Source organism: Ailuropoda melanoleuca, chromosome 16 (genome assembly GCF_002007445.2).
Source record: "Ailuropoda melanoleuca isolate Jingjing chromosome 16, ASM200744v2, whole genome shotgun sequence".
Classification (NCBI taxonomy): domain Eukaryota; kingdom Metazoa; phylum Chordata; class Mammalia; order Carnivora; family Ursidae; genus Ailuropoda; species Ailuropoda melanoleuca.
The window spans coordinates 73565556-73591622 of record NC_048233.1 but is presented as its reverse complement, the minus strand read 5'-3'; the positions used below and the strand labels follow the sequence as shown (position 1 = coordinate 73591622).

At 53.5% G+C, this 26067-nt stretch overlaps 1 protein-coding gene across 3 annotated transcripts in view; it reads right to left on the bottom strand.

Annotated features, from left to right (window-relative positions):
• The window catches only part of PRDM11 (PR/SET domain 11), a 74413-nt gene extending 48556 nt beyond the window's left edge, over positions 1-25857 (bottom strand). Inside the window, exon 1 of one of the 3 annotated variants that reach the window (XM_034644916.1) lies at positions 24694-25857. In XM_034644916.1, the coding sequence (XP_034500807.1) occupies positions 24694-24843 (150 nt within the window). In that variant the 5' untranslated portion in view covers positions 24844-25857. Of the gene's footprint in view, positions 1-8069; positions 8728-24693 lie in introns of those variants that run through there. The other 2 variants (XM_034644917.1, XM_011228783.3) reach the window with 2 other exon arrangements.
• Positions 25858-26067: the final 210 nt, after the last annotated feature.

Sequence of the window (26067 nt, the reverse complement as noted above, 5' to 3'; positions counted from 1 at the left end):
CGGCGGGGCCTGCGGCGAACCGGGCGATACCGATCCCTGCCCGCTGGGCGCGCCGCACGCCGCCGCGTCCCCACCTGCACGGTCCAGGGTGGGGACCCGGCGCCTGTGGCGGCGTTGGGGGGGAGGGGGACCGACCTCCTGGCCTACGGAATAGACCCCCGGCCACCCGTCAGGGGACAGGAGTTGAGGTCACCGAGGCAGGAACCTACGGCGGGAAGATGTTGAGGGACTCCCCCAAGGTCACGCAGTCCATTCCTGATGGAGTCTAGACTGGAGCCTGGGGCCTGCTCTGAGTAAATTGGAAACAGGAGAACTCCCAGATTCAAGCGTTATGTTTTAGGTTTGGTTCACCTCCATACCACACTCTCAGCCCAGCCTCTTCCAGAAGGATCACACTTGGGTGGGATCAGGCAGTCCACCAGTACAGCTGCCAGGTGGGGACAAGGTCCTGCGGATTTGTAAAGGATCACTGAACACTTCCTTCCCTGAGGAGCACTGCGCACTCCCATGGGCAACCTTCGCTCACAACACATCCTGAGGTCCATAAGTCTGGTGGTTAGAGGCCTAGGTCCCCAAAGGGGCACTGCCTGTGTTCAAATCCCAGTGATTGGCTATGTGACCCCGCCAGGTGTTAGGGACTGAGAGTTTATGTGCTCTCCCACCCTAACTCATATGTTGATGCACTTACCCCTAATGTGACTATATTTGGACACAGGGCCTAGGAGGAGGTGATAAAGGTTAAATGAGGTCATAAGGGTGGAGCCCTAATCCAAAAGGAAGAGACACCAGAGCTCTCTCTGTCTCTCTACCGGGTAAGGACAGTAAGGACGAGAAAGCATCAGTGTGCAAACCAGGAACAGAACTCTCCCCCAGGAACCGAACTGACTTGCACCTTGATCTTGGACTTCCCAGCCTCCGGAACTGTGAGGAATCAATTTTGGTTAGGCCAGCCTGTGCATGGCATTTTGTTATGGTAGCCTGAGCCGACTGAGACAGCCGCTTACCCAGCTTCTCTCTGCTCTCATGTGTACATTTGCAAAATGTGGCCAACGTCAGAGTCTATCACAGACATTGCCGTATGGAAACGGACAAAGATGAGTTTGGAGGGGGTTAGGCACAGTCTCTGAATAGCTGCACATGAAGAAAGCTGATCGGGAAGATGGGTATGAGTGACCTCATGAAGGGGTGGCTTTGAATTCTCTCCATTGAGTTGGATTTGTTTTTTTAAGTCAATCATTTGCAGACTCTGGCACTGTATTAGAAACAGACTGCTTGGGATTATTTTGTACATCGCCTCCTCTGGCCCCTCCATCCTTCACTCACATGCCCCCACCACCACCCTCATGCCACCTCCACCCTGCCACGGCGCCTCTGAACTTGCTGGGTCCTCTACTTGGAGCCCACCTGAAAAACTCCTACCAATCCTTCAGCCCTCACTGTCGTTCTCCTGCCCCACCCCCGGCCGCCATAATACCCTCTCCAGCCCCATGTCCCTTTCCTTGTGGCACTTGTCGCCCTTAGAACAGTCTTTTGTTAGCATGATCATTTGATTGACACCTGCTTCCCATAACAGATTATAAGCTCCACAAGGGCAGGCTTTTTTGCTGAGTAGCCAGCACTTGTAACCGTGCCTGGTACCAGGGCAGAACTAGTGAAAGGTAAGCACCATGCTAGGGCATACGTTTTCAGGAGACACCCCCTCTCCAGGTCCTGCACTTGCAGGCATGGCCCCTGAAAGCGAACACGTCCTCGAATTTGGCACCTTAGGTGCCTTCTTGCCTCACCCTGGTCTCAGCCTTGCCTACAACAGTGCATTTTCAATATTTACCAAATGAATGGCCAAATGACCCTTGTCACAATTCACACACACACCCCCCATAGGTCCTGCTGCCCCTACTGAGAATCTCAACTCTTTAAGAGCTCTCAGAAGGGAAGACAGGGTGGGCGGGTTATTGTTTTTGAATCCTCTTTTCTTCGGGGCTCTCTCAGTGATCTCGGCCAGGCAAGGTGGGTGGCCCGGTGGGTGCGGCTGGCGTGGAGAGGCAGTGAGGTGCAGCGGAAAGTGTGATGGAATTAGACTCGGGAGTCCTGGACCTGAACCTGATAGGAAGTCATAAAGTGTACCCTGTGGGCATGCGCATATCACTTAAACTCACCAGCCCTTAGTGTCTTCCTTGGTAAAGTGGAAATCGTCATAATTGCCAGGTAATCCCTGTGAGGAATAAATGAGGTAAAGGCTGGGGGGAGGCCTTGGGAAGAGCCAAGGGTTACCGGCCTGTAAAGGATATTAGTATTAAACTGGCCACCCAGAGGCAAGGGGTGAACAGGAAGAAGATGGGGGGGACCCAAAAAGGGGAAGGGAAAGAGGGAAAAGCAGCAGTAAGAGAATAAAGGATAGAAGGGAAGAGGGAGAGAAGGGAGGGAGAGAGGAACAGAGACATGCAGCCACTTGTCTAAGTCTTAAATGGAAAACCATTCCCTCTGAGAAAAACATTCATTTATATCTCGAAGTAGAGATGTCTACCGGCCATTTCCTTTCATATCTGGTTTTTCATTTACATCTCACCTTCATCGTGTAAAAGAATCGTGATGATTTGTAACACGAACACATAATACTCAACGGGACAGAGATTTCATGGAGAAAGATTGATGCCAATTACACCAAGAATCTGTTGTAAGATGGCTCATGATCTGAGCCTCCTGGCAGCTAGAGCAAAAAGGGAAATACGATGGGTTACAGAGTACTCAGTATTTGACACTTATTTATTGACTGCACCATGAAGTTCTCCCCATTCTTGCAGGAGTGCAGCTGCCTGGTGAACCAGCACCGAGAGCCTCACTTGCATGACTGAGATGCATTACAACTCCCTCCTGCGTCTCTCATGAAGGCTGTGGGGGCAGGGTGGGATGCGGCAGGGCTTCCATTTGGGAAGAGAGAGAGAGAACACCCCAGGCTGGTGTCCTTCATTGGGTCCATCTCAGCGGCACCCGTAAACTCCGAGCCAGCTGAAGCTCCAGCAGCCGTGTCTGCAGTCTGCTCTGGACCTGTTCGCCCAGGGAGGGGCCTGGGGGAGGGGTGGTCAGCAGGCCTCACGGAGGACTGAGAGCTGCTGGCAATGCTCCCTCCCAGCTGGCTCCTCTGAGTCTGCACACGCAGAGATTAGGCATGTTGCAAACCCAGCAATGAGATGCAAACCCAAGAGGAGGGGGCAGAATGCAATGGAGGAGGCAACAGCTCTGTTTTCACCCTTGGCGGGGTGCCAGGGTCCTGGAATGCCCGGCAGCCGATGTGGCCTGAGGACTGGGAATCCGTGCCCACTTGGTTTCCCTAGCGGCTGGCACCCTGAGAATGTGACGGGTCCACGCCGGTCCCAGCACCGCATCCTGTGTTGTTCCCTCTGATAACCAAGGGAGAGATCAGAGGGCTAGCCCCAGTCACACAGGGACCTGGGCTGGCTATCCCGAGCTCTGGGTTTCGGTCCTGGCTGTGCTGTAAACTTTTTAAGGTGACCTTGCGCCAGTTCCTTCCTGCCTTGCCCTGAGCCTCAGTTTCCCCTTCTTGAAAAATAAAAGGTCCAACATGGTTCTTAACAGTAAAACCAGGCTCAAGGAGGAAGAGCACAGAATTATTACAGGGAGTTGCTGAATTATATGCCCAACATATAGACAGAATCAATTATATGCCTTTAACTTACAGGTAAGATGGATTTGTAAATGTATGTAGATACTTTTAAGATGAACAAATAATAGATTTATTTTAAAATGTTATTGAATTCATAGAAGCCGAATGTCACCATGCCACCATGTCACCATTTGGTTAATCAAATGACACCAGCACAGCCACTTACAAGCTAGGTAACCTTGAGAAAATCAACCACTCCTACCTTAGTTTCCCCATCTGTCCAATGGAACTGAGATCAGAACTGATCTCATAGGGCTGTTTCACACAGCATAACGCCTGGCATATAATAAGCACTCTGGAAATATGAGTTCTTTTTTTTTTTTTTTAAAGATTTTATTTATTTATTCAACAGAGATAGAGACAGCCAGCGAGAGAGGGAACACAAGCAGGGGGAGTGGGAGAGGAAGAAGCAGGCTCATAGCAGAGGAGCCTGATGTGGGGCTTCGATCCCACAACGCCAGGATCACGCCCTGAGCCGAAGGCAGACGCTTAACCGCTGTGCCACCCAGGCGCCCCTGGAAATATGAGTTCTTATTGTCATTCGTTTTATTTGTTGTTTTCGAAGTAGAGCAGGCATCGGGTGGGCACGCTGATGAAAATTTTTTGACATTTAAAAAGGGGGCCTTTATAAGCAGTTACTACCTTTAGGGAAGAAACACTTTTAAAAAATCTATACTACAAAGATGCTCATCCCAACAGAAAAAAAAAAGAAAAAGGAAAATAATATTAAAAAAGCAATTTGTAAAAGAGGACAAATGGCCAATATGCTTTATGGAAAACCACAAAACTTTAATACCCAAATAAATATAGATTAAAATAAACATCATTTTTCCTCTATTAAGTTAGCAAAGATTTAAAAATCTCAATAATATTCCAAGTTGGCAAGAGTGTGGGGAAAATACCCTACATAACCTCCTGGTTGGAAAAATTAATTGGTACGACCTTTCTGGAGGGTGATTTGGCCACACATATCAAAAGACTTGAAATGAGCAAAAGCTTCGTAGGAGCAACCCCAAATCTAGGAATTTCTCCTAAGGACTTAATTAAGTTGTGTGCAAAGAGATACCCACAAGGCTGTCCTCTGCAACACTATTTTTGGTAGCAAAGCCAACAAACAAACAAAAACAAAAACAAAAAAAACCATACAGGGAAAAATGTACACCTTGAAAACAGGAGAGCCGTTAATATACAGCACACAGTGAAATATTAGACGGCAATGAACAATGCTTAGAAGAATATTTATTGACACGGAAACACATGCTCCACATATTGTTGATGAAAAGCGAAAGTCACTAAGTGAAAGAGGATAATTTGAAAAGCTCCCTGCTGTATGATTTCAACTCTATGACATTCTGGAACAGGCAAAACTATGGAGGCAGTAAAAAAGGTTCAGTGGTTGCTCAGGGTTAGCAGGAAGGGAGGGATGAACAGGCAGGAGCACAGAGGATTTGTAGGGCAGGGGAACTACGCTGTGTGATACCGTAATAGTGGGTACATGTCATCGTACATTTGTCTAAACCCATAGAATGTCCAGCACCACCAGGAAGCCTTGATGTAAACCACGGACTCCGGCCGATAACGACGGGTCAGTGCGGATGCATCCGTTGTAACAAATGTACCACTCTGCTCACTCTCCCACGGCGGGGGCGACAGCGGGTGTGCGGGGACAGGGAGACTGTGAAAACTCCATGCTTTCCCCCTCACGTTACTGTGAATCTAGAACTTCTCTAGAAAGTAAAATCTATTTTTAAAAGTGAAAAATTGTGAAAAGATAGATACAAAGTAATCCCATTTTAGAAATACATACACATATGGATTTGCACACACAGGTCTGGGAGGATATATTCTGGGGGATCGCTTGTGGTTACTTGGCACAGCACGTTAAATAGAGTTTCTCTTCTTTTTGCTTAGGAGGGAAAAAATGTCACTTAAAAACTCTTTCAAGGAACTCTTTAATTTAGGAATGGCTAGAGAAGCTAATGTCTAAGGCTCTGCCATCCTTACCCACTTGTCCCTGGATGCTGAGACCCAACAAATTGGTTGGGAGGAAAGAGGACTCCAAATCAGGGACTGAATACCGGGCAAATTGCACATCTGATGAATGAATGCAGATCGACTGATGGCTCAGTAAGGGCCCCGATATTTCTACCACGAGAGACTTCTATTTTTACTGTTCTTTATGACTCCCATTTTGAAAGTGTTTGCCTACCGAAAAGACCACATGCATTGTATAATCATCCATTCATTTTTGGGGTGCCTGGGTGGCTCAGGCAGTTAAGGGTCCAACTCTCAGTTTCAGCTCAGGTCATGATCTCAGGGTCATGAGATCCAGCCCCACGTGGGGCTCCCTGCTCAGTGGGCAGTCTGCTTAAGACTGTCTCTCCCTCTCCTTCTGCCCCTCCCTATGTGCTCTCTGTCTGTCACTAAAATAAATAAATCTAAAAAAAAAAAATTCATTCCTTTTCCTAGCTTTTCCTAGACACACTGGCACGTGATAACCAGGGTTAGCTGCTATCGTCCTAAGCAAAAGCAAAGAGATGTGGCATGCTCATTCATTTGTCCTGCTGATTACAGAGAACTGTACAATATTCATTAAGCTTCTTTATGTTTACAGAATAGCTCAGTGCGTCGATTACTATGCAGCAATGAGACTAAACGAACCACAACCACATGCTATGGTATGTACTCACAGTGCTGAGAAAGGAGACCCCAAAGACTACGTGCTGGGTAATCCCATTTACAGAAAGGTTTTTTTAAAAAAATGGGCGAAACTATGGTGTTGGAAGTGTTCATGGTAATCCTTGGGAAGAACTAGAAAGGGATAAGCAAGCGGCTTGTCTGATGCTGGTTGTGCTCTATTTCTTATCTTGGTGCTGGTCCGCTGGGTGTGTTACGTTTGTGAAAATATCTTGAGCCGTGCTTTTATAACACGTGCATTTTTCTATATGTATTTATACATTAGGAGAAACAAGGGAAAACTATCTGCAGGGGCTCTCGGGGCCAAGAGCTCCCGGGAGGGAAACTCTGACCCGGTGCAGCCCCTGATTTTGCAGCTGGAGAACTGGGGTCCAGCCTGTGAGGTTCCCGATTGGGTTTGAGGTTGACTCCATCATTGATATGATTTTGATAAAAAGAGGTCGGGGAGAGGTTCCGGAATTAAGTGCAGAAGGTGGTCAAGGGGGACACTTTTTTCCTGTGTTTGCTTCTCAGGGGAGACACTGCTGGTGGCTTACCTGGACCCCATTCCCCCATGGCTCCCCGCTAATAGACCCGGACATTGTTCAGGTGCGACACCTCCCTCCCAGGACCTACTGAGAGTCAGGACAAACCGAGCCTACCCTCAGCTCCAGGTGTGGGCTCTGATTAATCTAAGATTATATTGCGAATTGATAATCTAAGATACATTGTGAAATGCTCAATTACGGTGATACCCTCCCCCTCCCCAGTTACTGGATCATGAACCTGGCCTTTAATTCATTAGCACCTGACATTCCCCACCCCAGGTGGGACACCTGACCTCACTTAGGCCCATCCAAGGAAAGAAAAGGACTTTTATTTCATGACTTGAACAAGAAAGCTTGCAGCCATTGTTGCAAATAGCAGCCACGTTGTGCAAAGTCCTTCAGCGGGAAGCACCCTCAGGATGGAGCTTGTACAGCCGAGCAGAGGGAAGGTGTGGTATATATAATAAGTAATACATTTGTTCTTTGTCCCCAGTTCCTGGCAGAGAGCACCGATAACCCTAGGAATTTCCCAAGTAATAGGAGTGCCTTTTGTTATTCATAAGGAGCCCCTTTCTAGCTCACCTGAGTTTATGCTAATAAGTGACAAAGGGTGGGGCCCCTACAGAGCCTCAGGATGGGGCTGGTCACCCAAGAACCCACGAGAAAGTTAGAACTTCCGGCCCCACCCACTGATCTCCTGGGAGAGGAGGGGGCCCGAAGATTGAAATCTACAAAAATCCTTTGGTTTTTGAACAGTATGTTCGTTTCGGGGGTACCACATAATGATTTGATATCTGTATATATTGCGAAATGATCACAGTAAGTCAAGTTAACATCTATCATGGTTACGGAATTCGTTTTCTTGTGATGAAAACACCTAAGACCTACTCTCTTAGCAACTTTCCAAATATGCAATATGCTGTTATTAACTATAGCCACCGTGACACATTACATCCCCAGGACTTCTTTATTTTCTAAATAAACTAGTTATGAAATAAACTAAAAGTCCATACCCTCTGTCTCCCTTCCGCCCATTTTGCCTCACCCTCCCACCCACTCTGGCCACCACGAGTCTGTTTTCTGTATCTACGAGCTTGGTTTTGTTTTGTCCTGGTTCCACATATTCAGTGAGATCCTAGGGCATTTGTCTTTGTCTGACTTACGTGACTTAGCATAACGCTCTCCAGGTCCGTCCATGGTGTCACCAATGGCACGATTTCATTCTTTCAGATGGATAAATAATGTTCCATTGTATATCTCTACCACATCTTCTTATCCACTCGTCTGTGGATGGGCACTTGGGTGGTTTCCAAGCCTAGGCTGTTGCAAATTTTCCCGCCGTGAACAAGGGGGTGCAGACATCTTTTCAAATTAGTGTTTTCATTTTCTTTGGGTAAATACCCGCAAGTGGAATTGCTGGATCATAGGGTATTTCTACTTTTAATTTTTTGAGGAACCTTCATATCATCTTCCAGAATATACCAATGTATATTCCTAACGCAGCACACGAAGCCTCCCTCTCTCCTCCACCTCCTGGCCAAGTCTTGCTCTTGCCTTTCGGAGGACGGCCATTCTGACAAGTGTCTGGCTATCTCACTGTGGTGATGATCTGCATTTCCCCGATGATGAGTGATGTTGACTCTTGTACCTCTTGGCCTGTGTGTCTTCTATGGAAAAATGTCTATTCAGCTCCTCCGCCCATTTTATAATCAGATTGTTTGGGTTTTTGCTGTTGTAGGAGTTATTTACGTCTTTTGGATATGAATTCCCTTCTCTTTTTTAAAAAATTTTAAAAAAATTTTTTATAAAGATTTTATTTATTTATTTTACAGAGAGAGACAGCCAGCGAGAGAAGGAACACAAGCAGGGGGAGTGGGAGAGGAAGAAGCAGGCTTTTAGCGGAGAAGCCTGATGTGGGGCTCCCCAGAACGCCGGGATCACGCCCTGAGCCGAAGGCAGACGCTTAATGACTGCGCCACCCAGGCGCCCCATGAATTCCCTTCTCTGATAGATGATTTGCAAATATTTTCTCTCATTCAGTAAGTTACCTCAAAAAGGCTTGAGCAAGATTCCAAGAGCTCCCTGGGTGGTGAACAGGGGGCAGGGCTGGGAGGGCCAGGAAGGGGCCTGAAGGGGGCCCCCCCGGAAGCTCCACGCTCCTCCCGCTGCCCCCCCCGCCCGCATCTCCTGCGTGTGGGTTGTATCCTTGATCATTAACCATTGGTCCTCCGTAAAGCACTTTCCTCGGTTCTGTGAGTCGTTCTGGCAAATCATAGGAACCCCCTGATTTATGTTGGTCAAGAACACGGGTGTCCCAGGACCCGCAGATGGTGTCTAAAGCGGGCACTGTCTTGTGGGACTGAGCCTTCCCTCTTTGGGATCGGTGCTAACTCTGGGGCATGAGTTTTAGAACTGAAGGGGGTCGCTGGGCACCTAGTGGGTGTCAGAGAATCAGAGAATTGGTTGGTGTTGGACAATGTCTCTGAGACCGGGACTTGAACTGACAGCGGATTCGACTGCTTCTGGAATCTGCCCTACTTCTGCACTTCCTGCTAGGCCCCCGTGTTCCTCAAGCCCCTCCAGGACGGGCCTCCACCAGACGCAGCCATCACCATCCGCTCCACAGGGACAGGCCCCCACCTACCTGCTCTGGCTGGGGTCCAGAACTCTGGCTGTGTCTCTCGGAAGAGTCCGCCTGCTCGGTGGCTTGGCCTCCAAAGGGGCAGATCAGGAAGGCCTGCCACATCTCAGCCCAGCCCCAGCTCTCCCCTAAGCCCAAGGCCTGACCCGAAGCTATCACCCGAGCCCCCACCCTCTCCCCGCATTGCTGGTGGGAGCAGAAGCTGGTGTATTTATGGAGCGCAGTAGAAGCCTGGGAACCTTTAAAAGAAGCACATAATCTTCCGTCCTCCAATTTCACTTCTAGGAATTTCACTGAGACACATGTGTAAGTGCATTCACTGCAGCACCGTCTAGAATAGCAAAAACCTAGAAATAGCCAACGAGTCCATCTGGAGGCCGGTTAAAGAAATTGACAGGGTCCCTGGACAATGGGCGGCTCCGTCAAAGGAGAAAGTCATGGAAGAAACGCCACCACCGCGGTCTGAGCCACCTCTCCCTCAGGCCTGAAGGGCTGCAGGGGCAGCCTGACTGTCTCCCTGGGTCCGCTCTGCCCTTGCTGTCCATTCTCCAGCCCGCAGCCAGGGAGAACCTGTTATAACCAGTCCGACCAAATGGGCCCCTGCTCCAAACCCTCCAGGGAGCCCTGTCTCCTGCACAGAACACAGCAAAGCTTTCCAGAGCCACACAGTCTTGCCCTCTGCGACCTTGTTCCCACCGTTCGCCCTCACTCCCTGCTGCCTTGCTCAGTCTGCAACAGGGCTCCCTTCATGTGCCTTTGCACCCACCAGCTGTCCCCTCTGCCAGGAAGGCTCCTCCACCAGGTACCAGCAGGGCTCACTCCGTCACTCCCTTCAGGCCTTTACTCAAGGTCCCATCCTCTGCCACTGAGATAAAACTGCAGTCCCCTGACAAGTCCTACCCCACTTTCCTCGCTTTGTTTTCTCCTGCGCACCACTCACACCATCAAATTTACATAGCACTCATTTATATTATTTGCTGTCTGTCTTCCCAACCAGAATGTAAGGGCCAGGAAGGCGGAGATGTTTATCTTCCGTTGATTGCTCTATCCCCGGCAAGTAGGACAGGGCCTGGTGCAGAGTGAGTACAAGATAAACATTTGTTGGATGGATTACGCAATTGGCGGTGAAAACAAAACCAAGGTAAAGACCGCATGCATGCTGAGAGAGGCAGCTGCGAGTGGTGGTTGAGACCATAGAACCCGGTGCCCGGTACTGAGGTTCAACTCCCAACTGCCTCACTTAACACTGTGTGATGTTGGGGGGGTTCCTTAACCTCTCTGTGCTTGGGGGATATGAATAGCACCTACTTGGTAAGGCTGTTTGGAGGATTCAGTGATTTGCAGTATACTTAGAACGGCATCTGAAATAAAGCGAGTAAGCTGTATAAATGTTATCTAAAATAAACACGCCCTATTTTAATAAAATAGAAAGGACAGACCCATGTATACGTGCTCATGTCTGCACAGAAGAGCTCTGAGCTGTGACAGCTGCTGGGCTGAGGGCTCTGGAGGAAGGGCCGGCCTTCTTATGGAACTTTCCACCAGATACATGTATTTCTGATTTTAAAAAAACAGATTATAATGCCTCTGGAGTTATTGATTATGGAGGAAGTGTCTTACACTCTTCTATCTTTTTTGCAAAACAACACATTTTAAAAGGCATCTTAAAAGGCATTATGGTTTAAAAAATGAGCTGCAGGCTGCCACCTCCCGGGCAGGGAGCAGAAGGGGAGAAGGCATCTGCCGGTAGAGGAGGTCTGAGTGGAGGGGCTCTCCCTACCACCTGCTGGCCTCCTGGAAGGGGACTCTGAAGTCCATACCAATTCCCCGAGGCCAACCTGGCTCCAAGATCCCAAGTCAAGCACAGACACAGAAGGCTTGGGCAAGAAGGTGGGGTGGCTGCGTGGAGGGCCGGGGTCTGGCTGCCCCAGTGTCGGGTCTCTGGGAGGGGGCTGCCAGGGTCTCGGGGAGGCCGCACTTGCCAGTGTGCCACGGGAGGGTAGGAGGTCATGATTTAAAGAGGCCTGGATGTGTAGATTCATCTAAGGATGGTCAGGGCCTGGGGTGCCTGGGTGGCTCAGTTAAGTGACTGCCTTTGGCTCAGGTCCTGATCCTGGAGTCGCAGGATCGAGTCCCGAGTCCTACATGGGGCTCCCTGCTCAGCGTGGAGTCTGCTTCTCCCTCTGACCTTCCCCCCCTCTCATGCTCTCTCTCTCTCTCTCTCTCAGATGGGTGATCAGGGCCATGCCATGTTGATGGCTTGCCCAGAATGGCAGATGCCAGAGACCCCCAGGGCCTCTAGTTTGGTCAGCTTCTCAGGTCCCCTCCCCCATGATGCTCATGAGGAAGGCAAGGTGGGGAGTTAAAGCCATCTGCACCCAAGTCCCCTGTGGCTTTTAAGGAGTAGGGCGGGGGAAAGTGAGCTTTCACATCCCACCGCCTCCTATAGGCTCTCGGAGCTGAAAGCCTGCCCCCAGACCGCTGGCTCCAAGGCCCTCCTTTCGTGGCTAGGAGACAGAGGCCCAGAGTGGGAGTGACTTGCTCAAGGCCTCCCAGAGGAAGGTGGTGGGAGATAGGAGCCCACTGCCATCGTCCATGCTGGGCAGCCTCCCCTCATCCATCCCTCCTTTCTCCGGCCCCTGTCCAGCGTGTCCTGTGCACTCTCAAACCTACACTTCCCCTGCCCCAAGGAGCTGGAGACTGCATTTAGCAAGGTAGGGTTCTGGGGAAACCCCACGTGCTGTTTCGGCTGCAAGGAAAGTGGTCCCACTGCACCGTGAGGCCAGAGGGGAAGGCCTATGGAGGGAGTCCCTGGGGGACCATGGGGGCCCAGTGGGCCTGGCACCCTGCCTTTACCTCTCCAACAGTCTCTTCCTCCTCCCCCTCCTCCTGCCTTGCTGCTCTTTCCTGCCTCTGTCCTTCTCCCTGGCTATTTATTCTCTTCATCCAGTCTTGCCCAGAATCTCAAAAGAAACCCCAAAAGTCACCTAAATCCTGGCTTCTCGATGTGCGGTCTGCAGACCAGCAGTAGGGCACCACCTGGTACTTATTAGAAACGCAGAGTCCCACGCTCCCCAGACCTCCCGCACCAGAGGCCACCCGAGGTGACGGGCATGCGCAGAAAAGTTGGGAAGCACCCATTGCAACTGCAAGGTGCTCAAAGCCGGGGCCCCTGTCATCAGAGGCATGATGAACACCTCCCCCAGGAGCTCACTATCAGCGGTCAGGCCGCCACCCTATCTTTGGACAAGTAAGGCGTGTGTGTACGTGTGTGTGTGTGTGTGTGTGTGATGGGCGAGGCAGTCTGCCAAGGGTCCTGAGCATCCCTGCTGAGTACGTAGACTGTTAAGGCCTCACCATCCTCGGCCGCAGAGCCATCTCGGTAGCTAGTCACATAGGTAAGTAAGTAGGTCAAAGCGACCGCAGCGTGGCGCTCAGGCCGAGAAAGGGAACTGGCTTGTTCATTGCTGGCTACCCAAGAGGCCAGGACCTTAGTCCCGAGTTCTTCCGGTGCTGTATAAGCCACTGTCCACACAGGCACCGTCTGGGTCCACCGTGTCACCCCATGGGATTGGGGGTGCAGTAGCCAGTACCCCCATGTAATGATCTCACTGTTTCATGCGCTGGAGTCAATTGTCCTGCTGACCCATAGAGTCTTGGCCATAAGATTGGGGTTCTCCCCTAACTCTCTGTGTGCACGCATAGGCGTGTGTGTTTGTGTCTCCGTGTGTCCTCAGTGGCCGTTCACGAAGGTCTCCATGGAAAGGCTCATACGAAGACGTTGGTTTGAAGGCATTCCCGGGGAACCTGGCCTCGCCTGAGCACCCACTTTGTGCCAGCCTTGCACCCAGGTGTTCCACGTTTTCATTACGTTGTCTCATCCTCCCCACAGCCCTGCAGGGTGGATTACAGCCCCTTTTCACAGTTGCTGAAATCGGAGCTCTACCTGAAGCTCAGCCTCAAACGGTAACAAACATAAAGTGTCTGGACACGGGCAGTAAAGAAGCGAAGAATGAGATGATTTCGGGGAAACACGTGATTGCATTCATGTGAATGCAAGGATGTGTGATCCTGGACGATTACAACTACTGTTTGTCAAGCTGGCCCTAACAAACAGGTGTCCTGGGCTCCCCCAGCTGAGCTGGCAAGCTCCGTACTGAGCAGGCACTGCAGAACCATGACAGTCCATCAGACAGGTGAAGCTGGCAAGGGTGCAAGACCTTTATCCCAGCCCTCCAGGAAGGAGGCAGGAGGGACACGATATGGCTGATGCGAGGCTCTGTGCCAGGTGCTCGATGTGCACCGTGGAGGATATCCATTCATTCACTCTCAACTTCCTTGCCAGCCAGGCACTGTCCTAGGTGCTAGCAACCCAGGGTGAACTAGGTCCTCGCCCTCTTAAGGCTTGCAGCCTGGGCAGGATGTCTGTAGGTTTTCCTGCTAGCATCCATTCCCCCTGCTGGCACCAAGGAGCCTGGTGTTCTTGGAGAGTCCCCTCAGAGCTCCATTCTGGGATAGGAGCAACCAATCCGCACTCAAATCTGCAAGTCATAGTGAACGGTGCGGGGAAGGGTAAAGGGCCCCACCAATCATGAGCGGCAATTTGGGGGCTTTGGAGCAATCTGCTGGGAAGAGGGAGTGCTGAAAGGATGGGATGTTACAATGGATCTGCTGGCAGCCGGCCACCGTGGTACCACGGACACTAGCCTGCCTATGAATGGAGTCAGTACAAAGGAAAGCAGAGTAAGATGAACAGACCAAGTCCCAAGGACATGGTGTGAGCCCTGGATCCAACTGTTCCTGAAGCTGTACATCATCCTGGACTTTGCAAAAATTCCATTTTTGCCTAGTCCTGACTGACTTCAGTTTCGGTCTTACCGGCTTTAGTCCTTTCAAAAACCTAGTGAGCGCAGTTTTACTTTACTTGTTTTTCAGACAGGAAATAGAGGCTCAGAGAAGACAAGTGCTTGGAACAAGGTTGCACAGCAGCTGTCTAGAATCCATCCAAGTCAAAGCCCACGCTTTTGCCACTACTCCCAGGTGGCGGTCTTGCATGGGGGGTGACAAACTACAGTCACGGGGTGAGCACGGGCTTCATGGCAGCTCGGGAAGGACTTCCTGAGAGAGGTGGCCCTGGGGGGAGGGGATCCTTAGAACCTGCTCCAACCAGAGACAGGCCCGTAGAAATACAGCAGAAGAAAGGATCCACAGGTTACAAACTGGTGGCTGATTTTTGGTTTTGGTTTTGGTTTACAGTTTTTATTTTCGCTTTAGTTGCCAACTCCGAAGAAACAGACAATTTCAGGTAGAAACCCCATGATCAGCTTTTCTGGAAAATCAGAAGCATTGGGAACAGCAGGCAGGTGGCCCCACGTGGCCACAGTCTGCCAGAGCTGGAGGGTGGGGGTGGGGGTGGGGCTCCTGAAATGGGCAAGGCGCTTCCTCTCCAGATCTTCAGCCATTCTGTGTCACTCGGGTGCGTTCCCTGCCCGGCCCGGCATCTGAGTTCACGGCCTGTGGCTGAGACCACTGAGCCACATGGACACCATCCTCTGAGAACCCGGGCTCAGGCAGGATGGGGTGCTGGGGTGGGACCTCACCAACCTCCCAGCCTCTGTCCACTCCGGCTGCTCCCAACCTCCCCAGGGCCCAGGACGGTCCCTGGTGCCCGGCAGGGGTTCGACACCCGCTTGGTAAGTGGACGAAGCAGATGAGAAGGTGTGAACCACCCTGTAAATGCACTCCGTGGGCCAGCGTGGTGCAGAACTTGGGGCTCCGGGGTGAGACGGCTTGGTGTAGACGGTTGCCCACCACTTACAACTATGTCATCGGGGGCGGCGGGGGACGAGGAGTTCTTTTCCTTTCTGCGCCTTCAGTTACTCCTCTATAAAATGGGAATAACAGCCGTCACATAGGATTCTGTGAGAAAAGGGATAAGCTGTCCGTGAGTACCTATTAGCCTAACTTTTTCCACTGATCGGCAGACTTTAGGCCAATTCCTTCCCCCGTCTGAGCCCCAGTTCCTCTAAGGTGCTTGGGTTTGATTTTGTCAGGACCTGCCAGCTCTGGCCCTGGGTCACTGTGAAAATTCAGCATTTGGGCAAACGCTGGCCACGCAGAAGTCCCCGAGGCCAAAGGGGTGTCTCCTCAAAGCGTGTCATTGCTGAGGTCGGAACAGAGCCTGGGGGCCATCGTGGTCAGGCCACGCGTCCTGCCAAATTCCTTTCGCGTTAGCCCAAGTTCCAGCTCCGGGACCTGCTGTGGCTCATTTACTCCCGGTCGTGATATCCCAGAGTCCAGGGACATGGCTGGAAGGAGCCAGCCCTCAGAGGCGCTGCGTGGGGTCCCCGGGTGTCCTGTCCTGGCTTCGGAGAGCGCACAGGCAGGGCCCAGCACAGCCGTTTTGCTGCGGCTGGCACTGGGGCATCCAGTTGGCAGAGCCGCTGCCATTTCTCTCACACGCCCCCGGATGGGAAATGATTCATGAAAACCAAGAAGGTAAAATTAGCCCAAAGGCTGCCGAGTAATTTATGCAGCCAACAGGCCCAGGAGGGAGGGAAGGCCCACGCTGCCAGCTCAGTGTGGCCTCCTGGGGGGCTGGCAGAGGCCGGCCTGGCCATCGGGAGCCTCTGTCTCTGGGGTCTTCTATTTCGGGACTCAGCCTCCAGGGCTGTTGGTAAGGCTTCTGGAACGGTCCTGACCCCCACCCCACCACGCTCAGCAGACCCATGCCTGCCACTGGGGACCTGCTAAGTGTCAGCGGGTTGCTGGGGAGATGCTCAAGCATTCCATCCTCAACTCAACCTCGGGAGGACAGCACCACCTTCCCTATTTCCCAGGTGAGAAAGGAAGGCACTGAGAGGTCAGGTCGACAGCCAAAGGTCAGGGGCAAAGCCAGAATTCCCAAAATACTCCAAAAGATGTGCTTTCCCCCCACGCTGGGTGTTGTCTGCCGAACTTCGAGTTCTCAGGATGGGCCTAGGGCAGCGGACCCGGCGGAGATTCCCCGGCAAGTCCTCAGACAGGCTTTTCACCGTCTCAGGACTAGTCAACACCAGAAGCAAGCCCAGTTGTCCCAGCTTGGCTAGGTGGAGGGTCCCCAATATCCTAGTATCTTAAAAAGGCATTGAGAAAATGGGGCATAAATCATACCCCTTCATGGAGGCACCGGACAGTAGATATCAGCGAACCCCGTGGTCTCACTGTCCAGGGCTGGATGCCAAGGCCCAGAGAGGGGAAGGGGCTTACTCAAGGCCACACAGCAAACCTGTGGCAGAGCCTGGGATAGAACTGCATCTCCTGACTCCCGCTACAGGGAGCCTGCCGTCGAAACTATGTACAAAGACAGCAATCTGCGTGGGAGGGGTTCCCCACCTAGAGGGACAGCTGAGGCAGGAGTCATCCAGAGACCCCTTGGGGCCCCCCTGATCTGGTTATGTCTGATACCCACCCGCACTTTTGGAGCCCCCAGAGAACACGTGAGCACCTGGAGGGGGCAGTAGTTGGAAGCAGACCGGATCCCACTCTAGGCCTGTGGGAACCTGCAAGTCCCTTCACCTTCCGAGCCTGGGTGAGAAACGGACTCAGGAAATTGACAAGAAAACACATGAGTGTGTGTGTGTGTGTGTGTGTGTGAATCACCCCCCAGGCCATGAGTGTTCAACAGGAATGCAAGGGTCCCTCACGAAAGCGGTCACAGTACTCAACCCGAGCCCCCTCTGGCCCCTGGCGTGGCCCAGAGGAAGCCCAAGGCCAGCCACAGGTGACATCCAGCAGCCGCCCATGCGGAAAGAACTCACTCCTGCCCCCGGGGCAGGCAGTGGAGTGCCAGGGCCGCGGCTTAGAGCAGCACCACTCACTCATGGTATGTGGTTCAGAGCAGCTCAGTGGCACCGTCTCCCCAGAGCGACCGGAGCGTGCCACGGCCCAAGCCCTGCGCCCGTCGGCACGTTCAGATATCAACACACTAAACGGACCCTTCCCATCAGTGCTGGGGGAAAGGTGGCTTGGTATTCACGTCACTGACATCCAGAAAGAGGGAGCTGCTGCTTTACCCGACACGCGTACACCAACACCTGCCGTGTATCAGGCATCGCCAGGAATAAGACGGGGCTGTTGGGGGATGGGGGGTCCTCCTGGCCCTAAGAAGCACTGGAGTGGTTCACACACGCTGCTGGGATTCAAATCCCAGTGTCACCCCCATAGGACTCTGAGGAGTCACTTAGCCTGTCTGTGCCTCAGTTTCCTCAGCTGTAAATGGAGAATAATGGTATCCGCCTCATGAGGTTATTGTGAAGATTAAGTGAAATGTTACGGGTCAAGACTTAGAATAACACCAGGCACATAGTAAGGGATCAATTAATAGGAAGTTATTATTGACCTAGGACCCAAGCCTACAGCCCTCTGACCCCAACAACCAGGCTCGGGATTCAGAGCTGGGCCAGCTCAAGGGCTTTGGTGTGACCCAATGGCATGAGTGGTGAGGGCTCTACATCTGGAATTGGAAGGTGGGGGGTTGAGCATCCCCCCTGCCAACTGGCAGCTCACAGCAGCCCCTGCGCCTCTCTGAGCCTTGCTCTCTCCAGTTTTAAAAAGGGCCCAAGGATGGCTGCGCTCCTGCTTCCCTGGGAGGAGCACCTCGAGTCCTGAGGGTCGCTGCAGCCCCCTGACCACACCACAGGACGGGCTCAGAGGGCAAGCCCCCTCCCCAGTAGGGCACACAGCTGCGGCTGAAGCAGCCACACTCTGTCCCCCCTTGCCTCGGGCCACCGAGAGGGTTTGTGGCCGGTGCTGGGGAAGGGCTGGGCCCCGGGCCAGCTACGGTGCTCCTCGCTTCTCAGGAAATAATGCCAACCCTCTGAGCTCACTGACCGCCCAGGCCGCCGACCGGAGGGCAAGCGGTCACGCCGGGTTGCCCGGCAGGGCACCTTCTGCCAAGACCATCACATTCGGTGGCCTCATGAAAAAGAGCTGGACACGAAGCCAGACAGCCTGGGGATATTCTCAATGCCACCGGCGGCTAACCGCGGGGCTCTGTGAGCGTCACTGAACCACTCTGAGCCTCAGTGTCTGCATCTGTGAAATGGCCTCTGCCAGGCCACCCATTTCACAGGGTGGCTGTGACAAGCTGGCGAGATGGTGGCATGAGCGGTGGTTTAGAACCTGCAGGGTGGGCAGGGAGTGAGGAAAGAGCAAATGGCCCATCCTTTCCAGCACTAAACAGACAATCACCAGCAGAGATTCACCGCCCCCCCCCCCACCATAAGCAGAAAGGCAAACCCACTGGACCAGCCAGTGCAGCCCAGAGGGGCCCCAGGGCTCTCCAGGGAGAGGTTGGCCCCAAGCTGCTTTCTTCTCCTGCCCACCCTGCAGGCCAAGGGAGATCAAATCCCCGGCCACAACGGGTCCCATTGAGAGCCAGTAAATCTGCCCGAGGTGTGGGGTTACGTTACCAGGCTCCCGGCCACCGCCGCCGAGCGAAGGGTCAGGCTGACCTCCTTCCCTCCCCGTAGGCCCCGGTCCAGAACCTGCAGGGCCAGGCCGGGAAGTATTCCAATCACCCGCCGCATTCCCAGGCAGCAGCCTCCTCTGGGAAATCAGGGAGCGGACAGCGGGATCCAACCTTTGCAGCGGCAAGAGCTGTCAAGAGCTGTCACAGGCTGCCTACCCTACCGGGGACACAGGGCGCCTGCCCGCGGAGTGGGGTGTGGAGCTAATACAGACGACAGACCCCAGGAGAGACAAGTACTGGGATCTGACAGAGTGCCTGGCACAGCATTCTGCATTTTACACGTGTTCACCTCCTCAGTCCTCACCGACGCTCTGGGACAGAGATGCTATTGTCCTCTCTGTCTTACAGAGGGTGCAACTGAGGCACACAGAGGTAGAGGTGAAGGGGATTCCCCAGAAACATCAGGATCTGAACCAAGAACCAAGTGGCCCCGGAGTCCGCTCACCACAACAGCCACCCAGGAGATGGGTCACTTAAGAACATGCCCTTTGAGTGAGGGTAGAAACACCCAACCGCGAAGCAGAAAAGTCTCCAGGGGCCACGGCTACTATTTCTAGCCCTCTGGGGACCGCCAGGGGACAGGAGAGCAGCCTTTCTCTCTGGCTCTAAAGAAGAGACCCAGGAATAGTTTGGGCCCTACAGGGAGACTTTTGGTTCCGTGAGAAGAAAGTTTCTGATGGCTTTTAAATGTTGTGCAACCATTTTTAAAAAATGCAACAGGCTCCCATACCCAGCAGTAGCGACTCTAGGTAAGCCCAGGGAGGCACAAGAATAAAATCAGAATTAACCTAAATGTCCACCAGTAGGATAATGGCAAAATTTATTGTGTAGCAGAAAGAAGGAGGGAAGGAAGAAAGAAAGAAAAGAGGGAAGGAAAGAAAGAAAAAGGAAGAAAGAAAAAGGAAGGAAGGAAGGAAGAAAAAGAGAGAAAAGAGGGAGGGAGGGAAGGAGGGAAGAAGGAAAGAAAGAAAAAGAATTATGATAGCTTGCTATGTAAAACCATGACTAGATATCCTAGATCCAATGTTAAGTGAGAAAAGCATTTACAGAATGATCTATAAGCATTTGTTTAAACACACACACAGAGACACACGCACGCGTACTATAATGGCACATCTTCCTACAGGTTCTGTGAGTGGATGTATAGAGAAATATCTAGAAGGATATGTACCAAAGTAATAACAGTGATGATTAACCCTGCAGAGGAGGCTGGAATATTGTGGTTATGAAGGAAGATAATATTTAACTTTTTAAATAATATTTGACTTTAAGAACAACAAAAATGTATTTGTATATTCCTTACATCATTAAAAAACTTAGTAAAACAGCATAAAAAAGACATAGCGGGCTGCCTTGGAACCAGTGAGCTACTGGCATGCAACCATCTGCACTGCGATGGAGGGATTCGACAGAATTTGAAGAACACGAGGGCTAGGTGGGTTAGCTGGCCCTTCTGAGCCTCAGAGACTTATCAGGGGAATAGGAGCAAAGCTCGCATTCTCCCTGCATCAAGAGAGGCTTTAAGGAAGCACAGACCCTCAGACCCTGGAGCTGGGAGAGGCTGTGGGCCCTCACCATGACTTGGACAAGGACGCACAGGCCAGTCTCTCCCTCTCCCCTTCCCCCCAGGGACTCCTAGCCCCAGCCCCTCAGTCCCAGCAGCCCTTAGCCACTGGCCAGCAGGCCTGGTATTAGCCTCAGGCCCCAGGGTAGGGGCCGTGTCTCTGGCAGGACCTCACATTGGGGACAAGAGTTCAGGAAGGAAGAAGGAGAAGAAACCGCTCACAAGGCTGGATGCTCCTGGGACATTGGGCCTAAGCTGCCACGGCCACACGGTGAGCCCCAATCCCCAGCGGGCTGAGCCCCAGCCCCAGCCATAGCCCTGGCCCCTGACAGTCTAACAAGCAAAGGTCGACGAAGCCCTTACCTTACCTGGCAAGACAGGTCAAGAAAAGAGCCGAGAGATCCGGGTTTGAGTCCCCGCGCCTGCCCCTGACTTCTCATGAGCCCTGGACAAAGTCACTGAACCCTGTAGCGCCTCAACCCTTTCATCTGCTAAACGGACGGATAGTATCTAACTTCCAAACGTGCTGTGTAGACACAATGAGACATCGTCCACATAGCCTCTTTGTGGACTCCCGCCACATGTGAGGCCCCCATCCACACCATCGACACTGGGCGCTGAGAAAAGGAGGTGGCCACAGCTGAGTGTCAAAAGCAGCTCGACTTGCAAGTCCGGGAGCCCAGGGGCAGCCAGAAGGGGGCCCGTTTCTGGCCCCAGGCAGGGACCAGGAAGGGCATGCAGAGGGATTCTCCAGGCGGAGACAAGGACGCGTGGGTGGAGACAGGAGTGAGTCCGAAAGAGCAGTGGAGCCTTTCTTGGCCCCTGTCCTGGGCCGAGGGCCAGGGTGCTCAGGGAGGGCAGGGAGCCACTGGCAGGTGCCAAGGAAGAGTACAGTTTCTACCTGAAACTGGGGGCGGGGACCCTGGGAGCCGGGCCAGAGAGTCCTTGCCTCACCGGTAGCCAGGGAACTGGGGCAGAGGCAGGCGACTCCACAGAAGGGAATCAGGAAGAGGAAGAGCATTGCTCGGTCACGGAAGAGCCCAAGACAGTCTGCGATGAGCCAAAGGGCCGGACCTGCCCCTGGGTCCTAGGCACGGCCCTGGAGGATCTGATCCAGCCCCGCAGAACAGGCTGGGGGTGTCCTGTGGGGAGAAGGGCCCCTGAGACTCAAGGCGGTCCCACCTGGTGCTCACAGGGAAAAGCGCCAGCTCTGCGGAAGGGCAAGCAGCCGCACGAGGCCTGAGATAGGAGGCTTAGGGGTCCCAGGGCCACCCTACTCCACCTCGGGGAGACCTGAGGGCTCTGGCAAGTACTGAGTCTGGCGTGGGGCCAGCCCAAGGCAGGGAGCCCGAGAGGTCCGACGACTCTAGCCTTAAGCCTCCAAGCACAACTCAGGCCACTGTCAAAACCAGAGCTCCTCAGGGACCGCTGGTCCTGACGCCAGCACCGAGACAGGCTGCGAATGCGTCCCAGCCCCATCCCTCGGGGTCCCGGGCAGCTGGACTCCCCATGAATGGCAGCCAGACATTCCCGCCTGCTGTGTGGGGCCCAGCTGACAGGGAGCTGCAGGGAAGGAACGGGAGGCCGGGCCCTCTGAACAGGGCCCCCCCCCAGGAGGAGGGTGTAGGTGGGGCTGGCAGGAGACGCGCTTCCCGCAGCTCCCCTCCCCGCACGCCAGCATTCTCAGTGGACCTGTGGCCACATGCAGGCCCAGACACACCATGGCTGTTCCCAGCAGCCCCCAGACAGGGAGGGTTGGCTCCTCTCCTCCCCAAGCTGCCCAGCGGCAACAGCTCCCCGACACCATGCTGTCTGCTCACCTGAGCTGAACTGGGATAGGACGTGAACCATCCCTCAGCACCTCGACCAAGCATTTGCTCCTCCGGCCACAAATGCGGGCCTCAGCCCTGACCCCACAGAGGGTTTGAGCCGGAAGCCACTTCAGGTGGCTGGCCACGGTTCACCCCCTATTCGGACCCCACACCATCACACACCAGGCTCAGTGCCTGGTCACCCCCCCACCTCAGCCTCCAATCTCAGCCTTCCCTCCTCCTGCCCACACTCCCTGGCATGGCTCTGGACTCCTTGGGGCAGCTGGCACACCCCCTTTGACAGCTCATAGCCCTGGGAGCTTCAGGCAGGGGGTTAAAAGGGCTCCACCATGGCCAGCCAACCCCACCAGAGGCCAACCCATTGACCAGGACAGCCTGGGAAGGCCTGCAGCTCACAGCCGAGCACTGCCTGCCTGTCCAGCCAGGACTGACTTGGGGGGGGGGGGCAGGCACCAGCGGAACCATGGGGCTAGCTGTCTCAGAAGGGACAAGGATAGGCCCACTCTCCAGCAACTTATCCCACTGGGCGCCAAGAAACAGCCTTCCGGAAGGCTGAAAACCGAAAGGAAACACCACCTGGATGGCCCCTTCGGTCATTTAAAGCACCCCCTCAGCTGTGACTTTATCTCCCACCTCAGGACCTCTGCTTCCAGAACATTCTGGACACTTATCTTCTTTAAGTCCTGCCTTAGCCTGGCATTCAAGGCCCTCCCAGTCTGGCCCTAGCCTGCCTCTCCTCTGCCTCTTCTCCAAACACCCAAGACCACTCGCCCTTCCCTGAACGCCCTATCCTCATGTCTGCCTTCGCACATACTGTTCCCAGTGCCTAAAATGTCCTGCCCTCTTCATCTGGCAAACTTCCACTCTTCCTTTCAGGTCCAGCTCCACGCCTCTTCTTCCAGGGAGCCTAACAGGCTCTCCCTCTCCCACCGCTGGTGGCAGAATGACTTGCTCCCCTCCCCACCACATCCATGAGCAAGTAGGGCACTTCCTACCTTCAATCACAGTTAGGATCTGGGCCAGAGCTGCTCACACTATTTGTGGTAGAGATTTTTTTTTTTAAGTTTTCCAATCTGTTGCCAACGGATGCTTTTGTAAATTACAATTTAAAAAACAAGGCAGCAATGTCAAGTTGCAATAGGAGTTTTTGGACACTTACTTTCGATGTTGTAACCATCTCGCTGCAGACCAGTCACACGCAGCTCACAGATGGGCAGGGGTCTCCAGGCCACCCTCTCTGGGTACAGGGCCCATCAAATCCTGTGTTTATGTATGACCCTCCAGAGCCCAAGGGGGCACTCCACCAACATCTGCTGACCCAGATATTGGATGGGAAGGTCCCAACAACCCAGTAACATAGGCAGCGCCTGTGCTAGGCCACGCTACCCCTTTCTCAGGGGAGCACACAGAAGTGCAGAGAGGGGGATCGGCCTGATGCCGCAGCTGGCCCATGTTATACTGTCTCGGGACTGCCCAGCATCACGGGGGCGGGTGCTTAGAACCTGCAAGTCTTCCAGGCCCCACCCCCCTCCCGGCACAGCGTCCAGCCCCAGTTCCCAGGGCAGTAACAGTGAGGCAGCCCCACACAGTGGAGAAGAACTCAGACTCCGGAATCAGAGAGAGCTGGGTCCACATCCCAGCTCTGCCTTTCATAGCTGTGTGGCCTTGGGTAAGTCACTTCACTTCTCTGGGCCTCACTTTCTCCTCTGTAAATGGAGGCTAATGACAACAGCAGGAGGGGGCAGTGGACAGCTTCAGGCAGGGCCCGTCCACACTTACAAGCTTTGTTCCAGTCTGGCTATTACTGATGTTTATAAAAGCCTAGATCACCCGGCCCAAAACCTGGCCCTGTATCCTCCCTTTCTGCTCTTCCTCCACCCAAGCCCCAATGTCCTTTTTTGGGGGGTATTCTTCCCTGCCTGCTAAGTTAACTGATTTCCTTTGCAGTTTTTGTCCCCCTGGCCTTCCCCACCCCCATCTAAGTGCCCCTCGCCTATCCCTGGGATGCCTTGAGCCTCTGACCTCTTCACCTCCTCTCTAAAGACCAGCCCCTCTGGCTGGCCCGGCTTTTCCTCTGGGGTACAGCCTTCTGAAAAGGTGTCTTGCACCGCCCCAGAAAAACGCCACCCTGTTTGGGTTGGGGCACGGAAGGGCTGGGCTTCGAGGACAGGGACAGGCCCCGGCTTGCAGATGCCTCCCCCCACCGCCAAACACCCACCCGAGCCCACCCTCCCTGTACCTTGGACCATGACAATGCTGAGTCCACCCGGGCTGGGTCCCAGTCAGCCGCCCCCACGAAAGGCTCACTCCCTGCTGGGGCCGAGGGTCCAGTGGGCTGTTCCCCAGGCCCCTCAGCCGTCCCAGAGTCTCCCAAGCTGGCCATCTCCATCCCCTGAGCATCGGGCAGCAGGATCCCTTCCTGGCCCTCACCCCTTTCCCTCGGGGAAAGTGAGAGATAGTGGGAGACCACTCTGGGAAAGCTGACACTGTGGGGGCGGTTCCATATTTACTTGCTTGGTGACGTCCATACCAGCCCAGCTCGGTGCCCAGGTCAAGTTGCTCGCCTCATCTGCTAGTCCCACTCTGGCTCCCAGCAACACCACGAGCCCCCCAGAGAAGCCCCGCTGGCCACTCCCCCACCCCACCCAGCTCCTCATGCACTTGACCTGGGGTGAGCTGCCTCTGTCCCCTCAGGAAGGAGGGATCTGCTACCACTGCAGACAGTCACCAGGAACCCCCCAGCCTCTCCTTTTGGAGGGCAGGGCACAGACACGGGGCCAGAAGTTCTCAGAATTCCCCATCCTGCTCCGATGATTGCAGGAAGACGGTGGGGGCAGAGGAAGGGGCCCTAAGTCTGGGGTTTAGCTTGGTCACTCCCTACACGGTATGACCTCCAGCATGCCGCTTCCCCTCTGTGAGTCCCCAACTTCTCAGCTCCAAGCTGGGGGCCATGAGAGCCGAACTACCAGCCTCACAGGCTAGTGACAGGGGAGCTGGAAAATGGGGGCCATGAGAGCTGAACTGCCAGCCTCACAGGCTAGTGACAGGGGAGCTGGAAAAAGTCGAAGTTGGAAAGAGCCCGTTGGCCTTCTGGGTTGGGTTGGGAAGGTTAGAGAGAGCGGTGGAAGGGAAAGCTCTAGAAGGCACCGAAGGCTCCAGAGGCTCAAGGCCTCACCCCTCAGCATCCAGCCGGGATCTGAGGCTGATGCTGGGAAGCAGGACAGGCCACAGCCTTCTGCCCCCTCCCCTCTCCTCTCCTCCCTCACCCCATGTCATTTCATTGGAGACTCTTGGTCTGTCCAAATGTGCCTGCAAGTTCACACCCATGAGATTCCCAGGTGGGGAGAGGGGCCTGAAACCAGCTGGGTAAACAACCAAGGGCTTATAAATCAAATCCCACATTTATTTTTTTTTTTATTTTTTTTATTTTTTTAAAGATTTTATTTATTTATTTGACAGAGATAGAGACAGCCAGCGAGAGAGGGAANCTCCCCTCTCCTCTCCTCCCTCACCCCATGTCATTTCATTGGAGACTCTTGGTCTGTCCAAATGTGCCCTGCAAGTTCACACCCATGAGATTCCCAGGTGGGGAGAGGGGCCTGAAACCAGCTGG